Source organism: Chelon labrosus, assembly GCF_963514085.1.
Source record: "Chelon labrosus genome assembly, chromosome: 8".
Taxonomy (NCBI): Eukaryota; Metazoa; Chordata; class Actinopteri; order Mugiliformes; family Mugilidae; genus Chelon; species Chelon labrosus.
Genome location: NC_140358.1, coordinates 27,800,606 through 27,819,246, shown reverse-complemented (window position 1 = coordinate 27,819,246; position 18,641 = coordinate 27,800,606). Strand labels below are relative to the sequence as shown.

Genomic DNA, 18,641 nt, shown 5'->3' with positions numbered 1-18,641 from the left:
GGGGGGACGCCTCACCTGCTCACACACTGGACTGTTGTCGTTGATGTCCAGCACGTGGACGTCCACGGTGATCGGCGCCTCGAACTTCCCGTCCGTGGCCGTGACTCTCAGCGTGTATCTGTCCTTGGTCTCTCGGTCCAGGCTTTCCTTCACGATCAACCCCCACTCGCCCTCGTCCTCCTGGATGATGGCGAACTGGCCCAGCGGGTCTCCGTCTGCGGGACAGATGAGTTTATTCAGTTAGAGGAGCAGCGTGGAAACACAACGCAGCAGCCTTTTGTGGAAATCATGGACAACATTTGAGCAGTGACCATTTTCATCGTGGACTGATCTGAGGATTGAACCTTCGGTATCAAATGCCAGTTTACTATAATATGATGAGGAGAAAGAAGAAAATCTCTTTCCTGCATAAAAAAAAATGACTTAAACGACTAATCAGTCACCAAAATAGTCGCAGAGAAGTTTGGTTTTAGCCGAGAAACTCAGCAGATAAATGAGTCAACAGATAAAACGGTAAAACGTCCTGTTGCAGCAGGAGTTTGGTTGTATTGTTTGTTCACATTAAAGGAAACGAGGTCAGGATGAAAGCAGTCGGATATATTATTTATATTTTCCTGGTTCTCTAACATTGTGTTTCCTTTTGAGTAATAATGTTCTTTTATGTATTTCAGCAGCTTCTTTGATACTGAGCACTGCTGTCATCTTGTTCTTCATGAATAATTCAATAACTTCTGTTTGCCATCGTCTCAGGTCCTGCGTAGAGGTGGACTCACCTGTGCACTTTTCGCATTTCACCATTTCTCCTCTGTGCCGGGCAAACCTTTACCATTAGCGAGCCAGACTTTCTGCTCTCTGAACACACCTTGTTTGGCAGGTGACGTGTGCAGGTGAAGCAGTTGATGGGAACTGAACAAACGCGTCAACCTCAAGCAGGAAGTCGTTTTCTGATTTTTGTTTTTTGCAGCTGTGAGAAGCTGCTGCACAGGTCGCGTGTGACTGAAGTGTTTATCTGTTCTTACTAATTGCTCGCTTTGATACATAAACAGCCTCCGGCACTGCAACAAATAGGCGTAGCTATCCCTCGTACGGTGCAAAGACACGGCGTTGGATTTTATTAAATCGGATAAAATAAAGGACGGATCAGGAGGACGTCACACACTTAAACTGTCTTGAGGTCATTTAGATTTAAAAAAACACCAGAAGAGAAAGTTTCAAACTCTGGAAAACTGTTCACAGGACAAGACTTTTAAAGCACATTTATATGCAAAGGTGCATTTTTTGAAAAGCAAATATTTATGACTGAAACATACTTCATATTGGTTTTAGATTCTCTTGCTGTTTCTCGTAAAATAACTGCAAAATAATATTAATATAAAAAAGAATATAGTAAAAATGAAGGCCAAACATTGATTACGTTTTAATTAAAGTGATGAATAACAGGTTCATTTTGTCAGAGGAGCAGCTCTGGACTCAAACTTCAACATCCAGCGTTTAGTTCTGCAACAAACCGGTGTCAGCATCAGCACAACCGCAGCGTTATAAATAATTCCAATGCAAATACTCTCCCTCGTACAAAAAAACAAAACAAATATTGTATGTTGGAGAGCTCCTTCAGAGCGGCTGAACTGTCTGGAGGGAAACGGAGGATTTGCATTAATTTGAGGTTTTGTTGTTGTTGTTGGCTGCGGGGCATTCAGTTTGTATTCCTGCGTTGTCACCCTGCTCCTCTTTGAGACGATTCTGTGTCTGACTAATATCACGGCTCCGCTGAGGGTGAGTAAACATAGATTTCATTTCACCTCATTAATGTTTTGGTAGAACCCCACAGAGCAGAAAATCTTCACAGGCACATTAATTTGATCTGATAAACACTCGCTGACCTGAAGAGAGAGAAACAAACACATGAACACACACGCTTCAACACACACCTGTGATGTAGCACGTCACGAGGCGGTTCTCCAGCGACACGTCGGCGTCCGTGGTCGTCATGGAGACGATGGGCTCAAAGGGGGTGCTGTTCTCCACCACCGAGCCGCGGTACACGTCCTCGGAGAACTTGGGCGGGTTGTCGTTCTCGTCCGTCACCATCACCTCCACCAGGACGCTGGACGAGAGCGTGGCGTCGCCGCCGTGGTCGGTGGCCACCACGTTGAACCTGTACACCCTGTTGGCCTCGCAGTCCGTCTCCCGGACCGTGGTGATCCAGCCGCTGTCCCCGTCGATGGAGAACACCTCGGTGATGTCCAACGCCGTGTCGCCGGGCAGCGACTCCAGGCTGTAGGTCACCACACCGTTGGTGTCCGTGTCCGGGTCATTGGCTGTAACCTAAAAATCAAGCGTCCAAATTTTACTTCTAACTGATAAACTCTGTTGTGGCGGCTTTTTAGGAGTTAAAGCGACATATACAGTAGACCTTCTGTGCACAAATTTAAGGCAGGTGTGAAATAAATGCTATAAACTAAGAATGGAAGTATTAATTAATAAAATGCATTGATGACCCCGTTAATCCTGACCAAACCTCCAACTCTATTTGCAGAAATGCAGCCCTAAACTTGTAAGGAACCTCCAGCATACTTCACTGTAGCCTGCAGACGCTCATTACTGTACCGCTCTCCAGCCCTCCGGCTTCTGCAGGCAAATATTTCAAAGCACCTGCTGCCATTTCTCTGCACCCCAGTTCCCATAGTTTCGTACATAGCTGAGTCGCTTGGTCTTGTTTCCATGTCGGAGGTTTGGCTTGTTTTGACTTCTCCAGATCGTATATGGGTGAACTTAGGTCCCACTGGTTTCTGCCTGTTCTGAACTGATGACTCTGCTGAGCATCTTCTGATTTCAAAGGGAAATATAAGCTTGACTTGACTAAGTTTCCACGGCCGACCACTGCACCTATGATCCTATAAAATCATTGACTTTGTGAAAGTGTTCACTCACTTTGCATTTTGTAAATTGCCAAAAATATAATTTATATTTCTGAAAGCATTCTTAGTTTACAGCATTTTTTGCACTTTTGCCCAGTACTGTGTTTAGATATTGGCGCAGGACTTGGTTGAGCTAAACTAAAGACAAGTGTCTTTAAAAATGGAAAAACGTCCCGTTAATCCACCGTGGGAGCATTCATGCTTTAATCCAACAGTTCTGCACCGACTTGACTTGTGCTTACATCCTTTAAAGCCTAAAGCAACTGTGTTACATGACAAGATAATCAAGATACAAACACACGTCAAAGGAATAATGTTGAATTTTACTTAGACGCAAATCCCAGTGAGGTGGTTTTTACCAGCGGTTTCTTGCCAACGTGTCTTTGAAGAATCTATATCATCCAAGTCGAAAGATAATAATAATAAAGAAAAGCTAAACAATGGCAAAGGGACTTGTACAGTTTGTTGAAGACGTTTCATTCAAGTAGCTTCTTCAGTTGTAAAAGACTGGCGGGGGGTTGGGGTTTTTAAACAAGTTTTCTAGTTGCAATTTCTTGCCAATGGTTTATTTTTAAGTTTTAAAAAGATCCAGACACATAGTATTTTTTCCACCTTTTGATTTGCAATATTTAAAAAAATAAACACCTACTTCTAAATTGTCTTGTTTACATGCACCTTGTCAGTTTTGCAAGCAACTTAGGAATTAATCTAAAAACCACCTGAAGATTGGTCACAGCTAAAAGTGTTCTCAAGTGTCCCAAGGAGTCATGTTGTACGTTAAACACATCCAAGATGTCAGATAACAAGCGTGGTTGGGCCTAATTATGGTTGTTGGAGCTAATGGAAGTTGCTCAAGGCATCTTTGACCAAGCAACTTTAGCCACTAAAGTGTTATTGTGCTAAGCTAGGTTAAACATCTCATGGACCAAGCCCACAGAAGATTAGAAACTTTGAAAAATGAACTTTGAATCGTCTAGGTACTTTCCCGTTTGCTCAGTCGCATCTAATTTGTATTTCCAGGAAGATTAGGCCTCAAATTACCCCTGAACAAAGTCTGAACAACTTGTCAATAGTGCAGCTTAAAAAAAAAGCAACGAAGCAGCAAAAATGTTAGCATCCTTGACCGATCAATGATGTTCAATGCTGCAAGTGCAACCCTAAAGCAATTAAGCAAATTCTTCCTTTTAAGTCCTTTGCTTGAACCACTGTTGAACACTTAATAACATTTATTTAGTCTCACCTGAATAACAGTGGTCCCGGCAGGCATGTTTTCAGCCAGGAAGGCCCTGTATGGGTTCGCGTCAAACACCGGCTGGTTGTCGTTGACATCTTGGACCTGGATGCTGACAGACACCAGCGACGCCACGTCGGTCCCGTTGTGGTTCCCCTGGGCGATCACGTCTATCTGGTACCACTTTGTCTTTTCGTGGTCGATGGTCTTCTGCAACAACAAAGTTCCACTTTCTTGGTCCAGGGTGAACACTCGGTCCTTGTTGCTTTCCACCGTGTTCCCATTCACCAGGCTGTAAATCAGGGGCATGTCCGAGTCCGCCCTGACCGAACCGATCTCCGTCCCGACGGGGGCGTCCTCGGCAGCTGAGAAGGTGTAGAGCGGCTCGGAGAACTTGGGCAGCGGAACCTCAGGAGGAACCACTTTGAGCTGAACGGGGACTGTGGAGTTATAGAAAGGGAGGCTGCCATCGCGAGCCTTGACTTTGAAATTAAAGATCTTGTTCTCCATGCCAACAAGGCTCTCTTTGACGCTCACGACCCCGGTGAACGGGTTGATCTCGATGACGTCTTCAGTGACCTCTTCCGCTTCATCCACAGTGTAGGTGACATCTGCATTTTTGCCGTCATCTGCATCGTAAGCCATGATCTGAATGACCGGGGAGCCTTTATTTACAGTTGACTGGATGGACACCTGGTATTCTGATGCTTTGAACTGAGGCACGTTGTCGTTCTCGTCTGTGAGGATAATTTTGACGGTGCAGAAGGCCACTTTTCCGCCGCCGTCTTTGGCCATCACTTTGATTGCTATGACTCTCTGTGTCGGGTTCTCTCTGTCCAGCGGTTGAGTTGTGACAATCTGCCCGTCTTTGTGGATGGCAAACTTCTCGTCCGCTAGTTTGTTTATGATGGTGTAGTCGACACTCCCGTATGGCCCATCGTCTGGGTCAATTGCGGCTAATCGGATCACACGAGTTCCCGCCTCGGCGTTTTCAGCCAGCTCTGCCTCGTAGATGCTCTGCTTGAAGTGTGGACTGTGTTTGTTGCTGTTTATCATGTCAATGTTGACCGGTGCAGTTTTCTGAAACACTCCGTCAGACACTGCCACAGTCAGGTTGTAGTGAGGGTCCAAATTTCTCTTGCAGACGTTAGAAAAGGAGATGATCCCTGAGGATTCGTTGATGTTGAAGTACCGACCTTCGTTCCCTGAAAGGATTTTATACTTAAGGTCATTGGCGTCGCCGGTGTCGGGGTCTGAAGCTTGGATCTTGATGACTATGTGGCCACACCTTGCCATTTCATCTAGTGTGGCTTTATACCCGGAGCTGACAAAGTCTGGCGGGTTGTCGTTGACGTCGGTGACATTTACAAAAACAACGGCCTCACTGCTCAGAGGTACGGTCCCATTATCGAATGCTTTAATTTTCAACTTAAAATGCTTTGTGTTTTCATAATCCAGGACCTGTTTAGTAACAATCAACCCACTCTGAGGATTTATCTCAAAGAAACCGTCCTCATCCTCTTTTGTTTTAACGATCTGGAAAGTCAAGTCTTTATTTCTACCTGAGTCTTTATCTGATGCAGAAACTTGAATCACGGAGGTGTTTATCGGGAGCCCCTCGGCGACGTTCACGCTGTACATAGGCTTCGAGAAAACTGGCGCATTATCATTCACGTCCTCTACTTCGATCTCGATCGTGGCCTCTGAGAAAGCTCCGGTCACGGAGTCGGTAGCTCGGACCGTCAACACGTGCATGGTCTGGCTCTCGTAGTCGAGGGGGTTGGTGACGGTCAACACACCGGTCTTGAAATCAACGTGAAAGTGCTTTGAGGCGTTTTCCTCTTGGAGATTGTAGATGAGCCGATAGCCTTCTGGGTTCCTGGCCTGGATGTGGAGGATGGTGGTGAACGGGGGAACGTTTTCAGGAACTTTCAGCGGGTAAAGAAGAGTCTGGAAAACTGGGTTGGTTCGATTCCTCACTTGGATACTGAGCTGAGCCGTGGTGATGAGACCAGGCTCACCCTCGTCTACGGCAAAGACCGTCAACACATATTTATTCAGGGCCTCAAAATCGAGAGGTCTCTGAAGGGACACATCGCCCACATCGGGATCTATCCTGAAGAGGTCGTAGTCCTCCTCCAGCGAGTACATAATGGATCCATTTTCTCCCAGATCTCTATCGATGGCAGTGGCTTGATACAAGACATCTCCTGGCTCAGAGTCTTCAGAAATCATCATTGAAAAGGGCAAGTTTAGAAACTGTGGAGCGTTGTCATTGACGTCATCTATGAAAACCTTGACCTGGGCCGTAGCCGTTCTGGGAGGCGTCCTCATGTCTTGTACTTTTACCACTACATCGTAAACATCTTGCTCCTCTCGGTCAAAGGGGACACCCGTGGTTTCGAGAATACCCGACGTCTGGAAGATAGAAAACCTCCCAGTCGGGTTTAAAACTGAATACATCAGAGGCTCGTTTAAAAAACATCCCGTGACTTTGAGCGCCGCCAAAGTTTTGACTGTTTTTAGGTTTTCGGTCACACTCGCCGAATACACACTCTGCTCAAATCCAAGATCGGTTGCCGTCAGGTTTGTTACATTCACTTTGACGGTGGCGGAGTCTTTGTAGAGGCCGTCGGAGGCTTTGACAACCAGCTGGTAAAACGGCCTGAATTCAGTCACATTGCTCACAACAATGACTCCAGTGTTGGGGTGAATTGTAAAAGCATTGTGAAGATTTCCATCAATGATGCTGTATGAGACTGCCGAGTCGGCGTCATGGGCCGTGACTCGCACAACCTCCGTATCTCTGACAGCTGGGAAGATGATGGATGGCTCATACGTCGGGCTGGTGAATTGTGGCGGGCAGTCATTCAGGTCCAGGACACGAACAGTGACCTTGGCAGGCTCTGCTGCATACAGTGATGGCTCCCCAGAGTCCTTCACCTGCACTCTGAAATGATACTCAGCCTTGGCTTCGAAGTCCACCGGTGAAATCAGAGAGATGGTGCCCATGCTCGCGTCTATCTTGAAGACTTTCAGGGCCTCGGGTTCGATGATCTGATACGTCAGCAGAGAGTTTGAATCTCGATCTGCGTCTGAGGCCTGAACGACCATCGGGGTGTTTCTTTCACCCATCACCATGCTGTTCACGTGAGCAGACTCACTTATTTGACCTAAGTACTCCTTGTGCTGAAAAACAGGAGCGTTGTCGTTCTCATCAATCACGTAGATATGGACGACGGTCCTGGACAAAGCTCCAGCCGTGGTGGAGGCCGTAACCTTGAGCTGGTAGGTGTCGCGGTTCTCAAAATCAAGATGCTTCTGGGTCGAAATCAACCCGGTGTTAGGGTTGATGTAAAACATCCCGTTTAGGTTGCCGCTCTCTATCTCATAATGCACCGCAGCTGGACTCGAGGCGGACACGGTGACCACCGGTGTACCGACGGTGCTTAATTCACTGATTTCTGTCAAGTATTCGTCTGAAGGGAAGGTGGGCGGGGTGTGGTCCGAGACCCGGATGTGGACGTGGACGGAGCAGAGGTCGCTGCGCTGAGGGAAGCCCTGGTCCGTGGCCTTGACTGTCAGGTGGAACTGGTCCTGAGGCTGGAGGTCTAGAGGTTTGGAAACGCTGATGGAGCCCAGCTCTGGATCTATGGAGAAGACGTTGTCGATGTTACCTGCAGGGAGAAAGGAAAAGATGCTTAACAGAGGTAAATGCAACTAATTAGATTGATTTTAATTGTATTTGCTTTGTTTTTGAAAGATCATCGCTGAAACTAAGAGACCTGGAGACACAGGGGCTGACATGTGTAATGGGCGGCTGTAGGACGACAGCTCCCTGAGTTTAAAATGATGCGACTATGTATAAGTATGAAGGAGCGGTCATAAATAAAACATAACAGTAGGTTCTTTTCTGCTCACCGGAGTGAAGAGAGTAGCTGACGTCTGCGTTGCTTCCCATGTCCTTGTCCAGGGCCTTGACCCGGACGACCTCGGAGCCCGTGGGGGCCAGGTTAGAGACGCTGGCCTCGTAGCGGGGGCTGAGGAAGGCCGGCGAGTGGTCGTTACAGTCCTCAACGTGAACCACCACCTTCGCAAAGTTCCTCTTCACCGGTATCTCCTGGTCGCGCACCTGAGGAAGAGTGGAAGAAGTGTTAGTCACTTTAGTTTTGTAATCTTTTTAACTTTCAGTTTTGAAGCTTAAATAAATGAATATAATAAGTTATTGTGGTGTTGCACTTTTAAACTTCATGTTCCACTTGATGCAACAATGAAATCATGATTTTATAGTATGACTACTGTGTTTTTTTTTTTTTTTACCATGATGATGAGCGTGTGGACAGAGATCATCTCGTAGTCCAGCTCCTCTGTCATCACCAGGACTCCGCTCTTTGGGTCCAGGTGGAAGAACTTGGTGCTGTCCGGGTGGAGGCTGCTGTGGATGGAGTACACCAGCTTGCTGTTGGCGTCAGCGTCCTGAGCGCTGATCTGCAGGATGTCCTTCCACGGGGACGTGTCCTCGGGAACCCTCACCTGAGAAGAAACGTTTTAAATGATCATTCACGGAGGTAGTGGTCTGAGGACAGAAACCGTTCTGTTCGGTGCAGCCTTTAATCAGAGTGAGTGTGGATTGCTGAGATTAAAGGAACAACAGAAGAAGAAAGAACTGTGTCAGAGACTTTCTATCCAAATCTTAGCTCAAGGATGTTCTTTTATCTTTTTGTAAGGTCCAGTGTTTGTGCAGGGTGCAGCTAATGCAGCAGAGGCACCAAGTAATGCGGGTTAAGCTCTGAGTGATTGTCTCCAGACAGGCTGAATGGCATGTAAAAGTGTAAGATGGACAGGAGTTTGGTAAAGTAAAGAAAAGACACAGGTCATAGAGGCCATCGCCCTAAAAAGCCTTCAACTGAGAGCGAACAGACGCCGTCATTATCTCTGTGCGTCAAACGGCAAACTGACAGAAAAGACAAAGGCAAGTCTGTGTAGTTCAGAACCTGGTAGAGAATCTTCACGTTTTTACGTTTCTTCGGTATCAAAGTAATTCAGAGATAAAACATCAATATAACTTTGATTAAACTGCAAACAGAACGTGCTAATAGTTAATTCGTCTTTGTCAAAATTAAAACCACCAAACTTTCTGTTCGTGTCGCTGATGTCCAATCCCTACTTTTGTTTTCTACAGGCACGTGTTTGAGTGGATATCACCCGACGTTTACTTCAGCGATGGTTAGCTACGCATATTTATTATATGATACCGGAGCTAGCTAAAGAATTTAGCTGGAATTTGCATATATATATATTTAGTGTAACGCTTATGAATAAATATCATTTAGTGGTAATTTCCAATGGAATTAATTTGGTCAGAAACATTTTTAACAGTCAGTTCGTCATTTTTACCCTCTCTTCTCTCATCTTGTCAGTGATGCAGGAAGACTGTGCCTTCACTGGACAAGTCTTACATGTCCTAGGAATGGGTGGACCAAAGTGAAAGTTCTTAGCACCATTATTTTATTTTTTTAAGGAGCTTTTTGTTAAAGATTCCCTAATTTTTAGTAAATATTAGAGCCTTTTTATAGGGCCCGCCTGTGATACCTTATTTTTTGGTTTTATGAGACGTTTTATAGTTGAAAATGTAAGAAAAGTACTTAATTTCACCATGTATTGTTGTACTTTAATATATTTTGAGAGAAATATACCTGACATCAGTTAGTGATGGTGTTACTAATATACCGTTAGTGTTGTAGGGTTAAAAAAAAAACATCAAAGCAAGAAATAGTTTAAACCCCCTTTTTAAAAGCATACATCAGGACTCACGATCATAGAGCTGACTCTACTCTCTGCTGCCTTTCACATCTGTTTTACGACCTTACAGTCTCTCTGTGGAGTCTCACCTCGTACAGCGGCTTCAGGAAGACGGGCCGATGCTCGTTCATGTCCAGCACGCGGACGTAGGCCTGCAGGTTGGAAATAAAAACAGGATGTTGGTTAAAAAAAAGAAAAGAAAAAAAAGGAATGTGGTGCCTCAAAGCTGCAGGATTTAAATTAGATTTTGAAACAGGTGACGTAAGAAAAAGCTTTTGTTTGATGGTGAACGACAGGAGGTTGATGTGCACAATACACGGAGGAGCGCACAGTTTTATTTGATATCATTCACTATCATCAGCAACCTGCAGATATTCCTGAACCACTGTTTAAGACGCATCCTTGGGATCTTCAATCAACAACATCACTCTGTGGGAACACACCAACCAGGAACCAAGAGAAGCACAGATGAAAAGGAGTAAGTGGATCTGGATTGGTCACACACTGAGAAGAAACAACACAGCAGTGACCAATCAGGCACAGACAGAGGTCGTCCCAAGAACACCTGGAGAAGGAGCACAGAGTTCAAGAAGGAGGGCCTGACGTGGCAACAGCTGGAGAAGATGACCCAAGAGAGGCATGTGTGGAGGTGATTCACCAGTGGCCTATATTCCAAAAGGAATTCAAAGGCCTGAGAAGACGAAGGAGACACAATTCATCTGCGGCTTTAGAAGGGGGCGATTACAGGAATTGATATGCAAAGCTCTTTGTTGAGTTTTCTTCCGCCATTAAATCAATTACTGTAGCGCTGCGTTTTATTGTCACTGAGGAGGGAAGTAGCTCTACTTAAATCAGGTGCAATTTTCTGACTGAATGTATAGAAAAGCATAATGTAGACGCAGTCTGAGTATACGTTCAGGATCTTTTCATCCTCGCTGGAACAACATCTAAAGGAAATTAGGATTATTTCAGTAAGAGTACCACCTTAAACCAGAGTTCAATGTTCTAGTACCTAGAGGATGGAGACATGAAGCTAATCAGTGGTTTGAATGTGAGAATATGACTAAGACAGAAAATAAGCATCAACTTCTGATTTAACTTTCAGTGTAGGGCAACTGGACTTGTAGAGTTTCTTGAAGACGTCTCATCCAAGTCTTCAGTTCTGAAGGACTGGTGGAGAAGTTCTGGTTTAAATAGAAACATCTGTGGGTGTTGACGACTTGAGACTGGAGCTTCTGACTGATTATGGTTCATTAGAGGACAGGAATAAACAGTTTCCTCCAACGACAGGTAAGTATTAACAGACACTAGTCATGTGAGTCTCTGATGGGCTCCACCCCCAGATGTTCCTATTTAAACCCCAACTCTCCAGCAGTCTTTTAGAAACGAAGACTTGGATGAAACGTCTTCAAGAAACTCCACAAGTTGCTCTTGTTTCAGCTTGTTTTTTGGGGGGATTTTATATCTACTTTAACTCTTGAAGAAAATGTTCAATTTGAATACTTGTAAATGTAGTTTATGTGCTAAATAACCCGTGTGATAAAATGTATAAAGCTGAAACATCTTGTTCCCTACAAGAACGAATCACTGAACACAGACGGGCCCTGAAGAGAAATAGAGTAGAAAATAGAGTCCTGCTTCAAGACATTTTAATGAAAAGCAACACCCCTACAACCCAGAGGTTATAGCAGACACTGATCCAGACCAAAGAGATGGTAATGGTGTAACTTCTATCAGGAAAAAAGGGAGAACTTTTATTTCTCATGTGTAGCTACACCTACACTTTAGTACGTTTCATGTTTTCACTGCGCTCTGGTTGAACGTTTCACAACATAAATATCCAAAAACGTGAAAGAAAGCCGGACTTGTAGAGTTTCTCGTAGACGTTTCATCCAAGTCTTCAGTTCTGAAGGACTGGTGGAGGAGTTGGGGATTAAATAAGAACATCTGTGGCTGTTAACCATCAGAAACTTCCTTGACTAGTGTCTGTTAATGACCAGATACTTGCTGGTGGGTGATGGAGATGGTTCCTGTATTCCTGTGAGTTCATAGTGTACGGATGGAGCTAGCTCTTCTTCGTTTATTTGAAAAGAAAATACTGTTGACGATGGCGCGATCCATCTAGGTTCCCTAGCCGCCCTAAGCCTAGCACTATCAGCCTGGTGGAATTAGTGGTTTGGAAGGTGTTTCCTTGACGTTTGGGGGATTCACTTGCACCAATAAGTTAAGTTTATTTCAACTTGGTACCCTTGTTGCTAAACTGTCTGGATTTCAGGAACATTTCACAGTCCCTCTTTCTTATGCTACGCTCTCTTTGTACATACTTCCGTTTAGAGGCAGAAGAAGAATCACTTTCATCCACTAGATATTTCTTATCCTGTTCATGCTAACCGTCCTGTATTTATTTATATATCTCTGATATGTTTCTAACCTGCGTGGTGGCGTTGTGCTGCCCGTCGCTGACCCGCACCGTCAGGTTGTAGTTGGAGCGCCGGGCTGCGTCGAGCTGACGAGCGATGGAGATGGTCCCCGTGTTCCTCTGGATGTCGAAGTCCTTTTCCTCGTCGCCACCTGAGAGACACAGATAAGAGAAACAACAGAATGAGGTTTATTTTCCGTCGGGTGCTGAGGCGGCAGAACGAACGTGGGGGCTGTTATGGATCAGGCTGCGTCCAGCTGTCAGCTTTAATATCTCCGATCATGTGTCAAGACTCTACAGGTCTGAGTTTGTCTGGTCGCAAGAGTGATGCACCATGGCTTCGTCCTTCAGAGCAGCGTTTCCCTGGTGGAAGCTGATGAGCCAAGACTGAAACTCCCAAACTTTGAGAAGAAACCTTCGGGGAAGATGATGCTGCTACACGTTCTTCATCACGCGACCTTCTAAACTCTATACAGGTGTAAATTATGAGCTGCTATTTATATGTAAAATAATCCTGACCTGACTTGATTATATATACATTTATGTTTAGTGAAAGGGTTTCTGAACTTATCAAGGCTTAAAATGGAACAAAAAAGAGGAAAGAGGGAGAGAAAAACTGATTTTCTTTGCTTCATATGAATCCATCCATCACAGCAGGACGTTTTGATTGCTTCTTATTTACTGACAGAGAGGAGAAACCGACCGAGACGTCCCGATCTGTCTGCCTGTCTGTTTACCCGCGTCCCTACCTGGCTGTCTGATTGTAAATTTATGTTTAACCTTGACACGTTCTCTATTTTTCTGTCCAGAACGGTCCAATGACATTGTCTGTGAAGGTTCTCGGTCATCCAGGTCGTAGCACATCCAAAAAGACAAGCTGAAAAATGAGGAGCAGCTTGTTTGTTTGGACGTCCAGCAACATATTTAGCAGTAATATAACGTAAAACCTGTAGAAACTGAAAGGAAAAGAGGATAAGAAGATAACAAAGATAAAAGTGTTGTTTTATGGCTTTAAAAATCTTTGTAAATGTCTGGAAAAACTTGATTTGTTATTTTATCACTCCCAAGAGAAATCTAAACTAACTGGTCCTGGACTTGTTTTCAATTTTATTTTGCGGGTAAAACTAAGAGTTGGGTGAGTGAATAAAACTTAGGGCCGGTTTTTAACACTGATTTGGAACAAAACGTCCAAGAATCAGTGAACTACATGATCGAATGTCTTCCTAGTAGCTAGAAGTGAGCAGTTGTGGTGGTTGGTTGATCCAGTTTTTATGTGTGTTTTAGAGGTTAGAGGTTTTAGAGTTATTTCTGAATAACTCTTGGGCTGGAAACCAACATCTATATCTGGAAATGCTGAACTCTGCAGCTGGAGGGAATGTGGAGAAATTATAGGTGATCATGGAGGCATTTTCTAGTCTTTTATTTAAACATTTTGGAAAAAGGAGAGTTCACAATAATCTAAAGAAAAACCTTGGGTTTAAGGTACAGCACAAGAATCACATCCCTAAGTCTTAGCTACTCTACACTAGGGGTGGTAGCGACTTGTCAACTAGTCGGCTTTACTGATGTTCCATGACGCTTTAAACATCTTGTTGACTAGTCGGCGATCACGTGACAATAACAACATGAACGCCTCCTAGAAGACAGGTGAGGAGTCCAGTGGGTCGTTGCAGCAAACTAGCAGCGGATCGTCAAAGTGTGGAAATACTTCACTAAAGATGAAGCCCATACTATCGTGACATGTCAGTCCTGAAATACAACTAAAGTACTACTGCAATGCATCTGAAAAGGTTAACGCTAGCAGAGGAATGGTCCAAATCCTCTGGACAGCAGTCAGTTAACAACTTCACCAAACATCCTGCGTTAACAGAGAGAAGGAGGCTGAACATCAGCTATTTGATAAAGTTATTAGACCTTTAGCTGCAGCACACGGAGAAGGATACGGCTGTGAAGTACTACTAAACGGTGACGATTCATATAGGCTTTATATCTGCAGCACACAGTATTGATAAGCTCATGTGTTTATGTTCAGTTGTTGTGTTCTATTGGTTGACATTGTTGCTGTGGTTGTAGAGCGTGTTTTTTTGTCCTTGATGTCAGTGAATGCACCGTGCGAGAGTTTGTCAAGCGAGAGCCGCATATTACTGACGGTGTTTGTGATGTTGACGTGGTCTACGCCCGACAGTAGTTTGTGTTCAACCTTGAAGAAAAGTCTAAGTAGTTTCTTTTGTGTGAGACGCTCAGTATGTATTCAGGTCAAGAAAATAGATTGAATTACTTTTACTACAAAAAAATCGGAAGTCGTTGAACCCCTACTCTATAGAAAAAGAAATGCGATGTATTATTTCTTGGTAAGCAAACTTTTATTAGTTCATCATCTAATTACCTTTGTTTCTTCGTATGTTTTTACTGAAACAGAATGAATTTCACCAAATAAATCCAGTGTATCTTCTCGGCTTGAAGTGTGACAAACAGTGTTTACTGGATTTGATGAGGTGTCGCTGCCAACATACCTAACAGGTGTTCCTTTTTTAATATCCGTCCCTTTTTTCTAGCATTATCTATTCTGCTTCACACGTGTTTTTTCTTCTTTCCTTTTGTCACACATCACCTCATTTTGCAGCACACTGTGTTTTAAACCTGCGTTCATTGTGACTCATTCGGACCATCTGTCTTCTACCTCTTCGCTTTTATCCTGCCCTCCGTCCATCCTCTCTGCTCATCTCTCTTCATCCTGCACCCCCTTCGATTCTTCTTTCTTCACGTCTTTCTCTCTCTCAGCGGGTTGTGAGTGAGGAAGGTAAACCTCACGCCTGCTCGGCCAGATGGTGTTTATTAAGATATCCTCCTTTCACAGAGGTGAACGCGCACATTCACACTTATAGGCAAGAATAAAAGGAGAGTGGGGTAAAGCGCTGAACACTCTCCTCTCTGTTCCCGATCGTTAGACAATCAGGTCATCCTGAAGTTTGTTTCTGTCAGTTGCGCCTAAATGATTGAGTTGAAATGCTGCTGACCAACAGACCACGCTGACAGGTCCGTTGAACTGATTCACATTTCTAAATTCCCGGATTGACTTCCTGCTAGGCACACATCAGCAACCAGGAAGGGAAAAAAAGGAATAAAACAGCTTCTCACAGCCACGCTGGCTATCGTCTCTGCAAACGGAGAGGAAGATGTAGTGTAAAAGCAATTTTCACTTTACTGATTGTCTCTGGGAAAGAATTATAGCTCTGCCACGGTTGGAGGCTCCCCTCCGTCCAAGGCCAGGCATGCAAAGAGGTTCTTTTACTCGTGGTACTGAAAAAAGTAAATGACTTAAACGGAGGAATTTCAGTCACATTTTCTTCTATCTCTGCATCCATTCATCTTCTACATGTTTATCTGGGTCAGGAAAACACGGCAACAAGGCAAGCGAGGTCATCCTTGACTTTACCTCGACATTATTATACATGTAGCACAATAAGGACAGAAGAAAGGAGGAGTGTCAATGTGGAATTGAAAACACAATTATCGCTAAAGCAAAGCGGGGAAAAAACAACATCCCCGATCCTTTTATACGACGGGAAAATGGTTTTTAAAAGACAAAAAGCAGCTGTACACGGCTTCACCTGCATCACACACATCATATATTATTTTTTAAATGGAAAATTTAGCAGCTAAGAAGCCAAGTATTTTACTCAAGAGATGGTGGAAACCAAAACGGAGCTAAAAGGAAAGTAAATAATGGATTTACATTGATTTATATTTAGATTGATTGAACGATTTAGTGATAAGATAAGAGTGATAAGAGTCTGGTAACATCTGGATTTCTTTATTGGGACGTGTTTCAACTGATACATCTTCGAGCAACTGGATAGTCCTAAAACCAATCAGAGCCATTTTGTTGTAAATAAACTCGCTGTTACTCTTCTGTCCATCACCACATAAAGCCCCGCCCAAGCGATATGATTGGTCCTTTGCTGGATAATCAGTTCCCAATGGAGAGACTCCAGACCAAACGTCTAGATAATGCTAAAAACTTGGATAAAGGCGCAAGGATCTACCTGCTGAGCCTGATTATGACTGATTATATGACCTATAATGATGAACTATATTTTTGCAACAAAAATGAGATCTAAATTAATGAATGTTCTGTCAACGAAAAGAAAAGATGAACGAATAAACCAATGAACTAAATCCTGATTTAATGTAAACGTTTATCCATTGACCTGCAGCGACTTGCAGATTAAGTAATTTTATAAGATTTAATAAGTAATCTGATGTTTCTTGCAAGAAACTGATTTATTAATTGGATTAAATTTCAATAAATGGCTGTAGAGCTTAAAAGTTGAGCAACTGAGCTGCAGCAATGCTTAAAAAATCTTTGGCGAAATTTCGGCAAAAGTTTCAGTCGCCATTGTTGAAAGTGAAGCAGGAAGTAGAAACAAAAATTAACCCGACCGCGCCGACTTGTGTTTGGGTGGCATTTTTACAGAGCGAGCCAGACTGACGAACGTAGGTTACGGCGTCTATGTCCTGCAGCACTTTAAACAAGCCTTAAGACAAACTTTATTGGCCGTAAAACTCACTGAGGCGTAACAAATACACAAATAAATGAGAACTGTGTGAATAACTTCCTGTTCCACCATAGAGGATTACAGTGGAGCCTGAACAAGAAGAATTCTTGGTTCTATCAAAGCAGCTGAGTTAACAGCAGACGTTCCTTCAGGGCAAGACGAGGAGCACGAGTTAAAATGACCACAAAACAGATGTCCTCCTCCCCTCCAACTTCCTCCAGTAATTGCTCCTGGCCACAATACTGGGAGGTTTAATTTCTCAACTTATCTGGCGTCCGCCTCTGGGTTTTTTTCTCCTGACTTGCCCGAACAGCTCGGCTCAGGAGAAGGAGAAAAAGGCCTCGCATTGCTCTGAGCTCTGGGAATCAGATCAAGTTTCCTGCTGAGGGAACGTCATTTTGTATCTTGTACACTTTGAGTTGCTGACCAAAGGTCTGACAGCAGGTGAGGGTCAAAAATGAGGATCGACCCATTCTTTCCTTTTCTGTGTCAGTCATGCTCTGCTAGAGAAGGACAATAATGTCTAGAATCAAGACCAATGCGGACATTCATTACTTATTATTCTCCTGCAGCGTTAAAGCACCAGATCTTTGGTTATCCATCATCAATAACTATTTGTTGAATTTCACCAGAGCTGGACAAAGTTATCCCCACATTGTACACAAATTTAGTGTATTGAGTAGTAATAGAGTAGAGCTGCTGCTCCTTTGCGTGGTTTGTATATCTGGCGACGATGCCTCCCGTTGGAGATTTACCGAGCGCCGCCAGCTGAGAGAAGACCCTGAATTTGCTGGAGGGATGTTATATCTCGACAGGTTTGGGAACGCCCCAGGACTCCTCACGAGAAGGAAGTCTGAAATACCATCCTTAGCCTGTGGCCTGTCGCCAACGTGACCTGACTCTGGATGAGCAGATGAAAATTATGTAGAAAGAAAAGTAACTCTAGTTTAGTAAACAGAGTTCATCTTGGAAGGAGGTTGGAGCAGAGCTAATGCTGCTTCTGGAATCTGGTGCCTCCTTTTGGACGTTTAGAGGGCTGAATTTGCAGGAGGGATTATCTCAACTGGTCTGGGATCACCTTGAAGATCCTGGAAGTTTATTTTAGAAGGAGCTAGGACTTGAGCTGCTGCGCCTTCATGTCAAAAGTTGCCAGTAGAGGTGGCTCGGTTATCTGGTGAGGAGGGTTTACCAATTAAATTTCCCGAATTTGGAGGAGGGGTTGCATATCTGGACTGGCCCAGGAACACCCTAACATGCTTTATAAGGAACTAGAAAACGTTGCTACAGAGAGGAACCTGAATTCGAAATAGTTTTCTTTAGACAGAGTTCAGACTAGAGCTGCTGTTCCTTCATGTGGAAAGATACAAGTAGAGGTGGTTAGGTTATCTGGTGAGGACGGTTTACCGGCTAAATCTTGTGGTTTATCTTGTGCATATCTCGACATGCCTGGGAACGCCAACAATGGGATAGGTGCAAGGGAGAAGCCTCCAGTGGAAAGTCACTGCTGATCTTGTGCCTCCCTTTGGAGGTTTATCGGGCTGAATTTGGTGAATTGCACATCCCAACTGGCCTGGGAACACCTTGGAATTCCTTATAAGGAAGTAGAAGTGAAACATTGCTATGGAGAAGGAACTGAATTCAGATAAGTGGATGGAAATCGTGGCGTAAAAGAGGTATTTTGAAGGAGCTCTGAGTACAGCTGATGCTCCTTC

General features: G+C 44.1%; 1 protein-coding gene across 2 annotated transcripts in view; it reads right to left on the bottom strand.

The window, feature by feature from the left end:
* fat2 (FAT atypical cadherin 2) overlaps window positions 1-18,641 on the bottom strand; it is a 109,015-nt gene that overhangs the window by 51,105 nt on the left and 39,269 nt on the right. For both annotated transcript variants that reach the window (XM_084549966.1, XM_084549965.1), the window contains 7 exons: window positions 12,383-12,522; window positions 10,041-10,103; window positions 8,470-8,682; window positions 8,071-8,281; window positions 4,159-7,826; window positions 1,929-2,325; window positions 16-215 (listed from right to left, as the gene is read on the bottom strand). In XM_084549966.1, coding sequence (XP_084406092.1) covers window positions 16-215; window positions 1,929-2,325; window positions 4,159-7,826; window positions 8,071-8,281; window positions 8,470-8,682; window positions 10,041-10,103; window positions 12,383-12,522 — 4,892 coding nt within the window. The remainder of the gene's footprint in view (window positions 1-15; window positions 216-1,928; window positions 2,326-4,158; window positions 7,827-8,070; window positions 8,282-8,469; window positions 8,683-10,040; window positions 10,104-12,382; window positions 12,523-18,641) is intronic.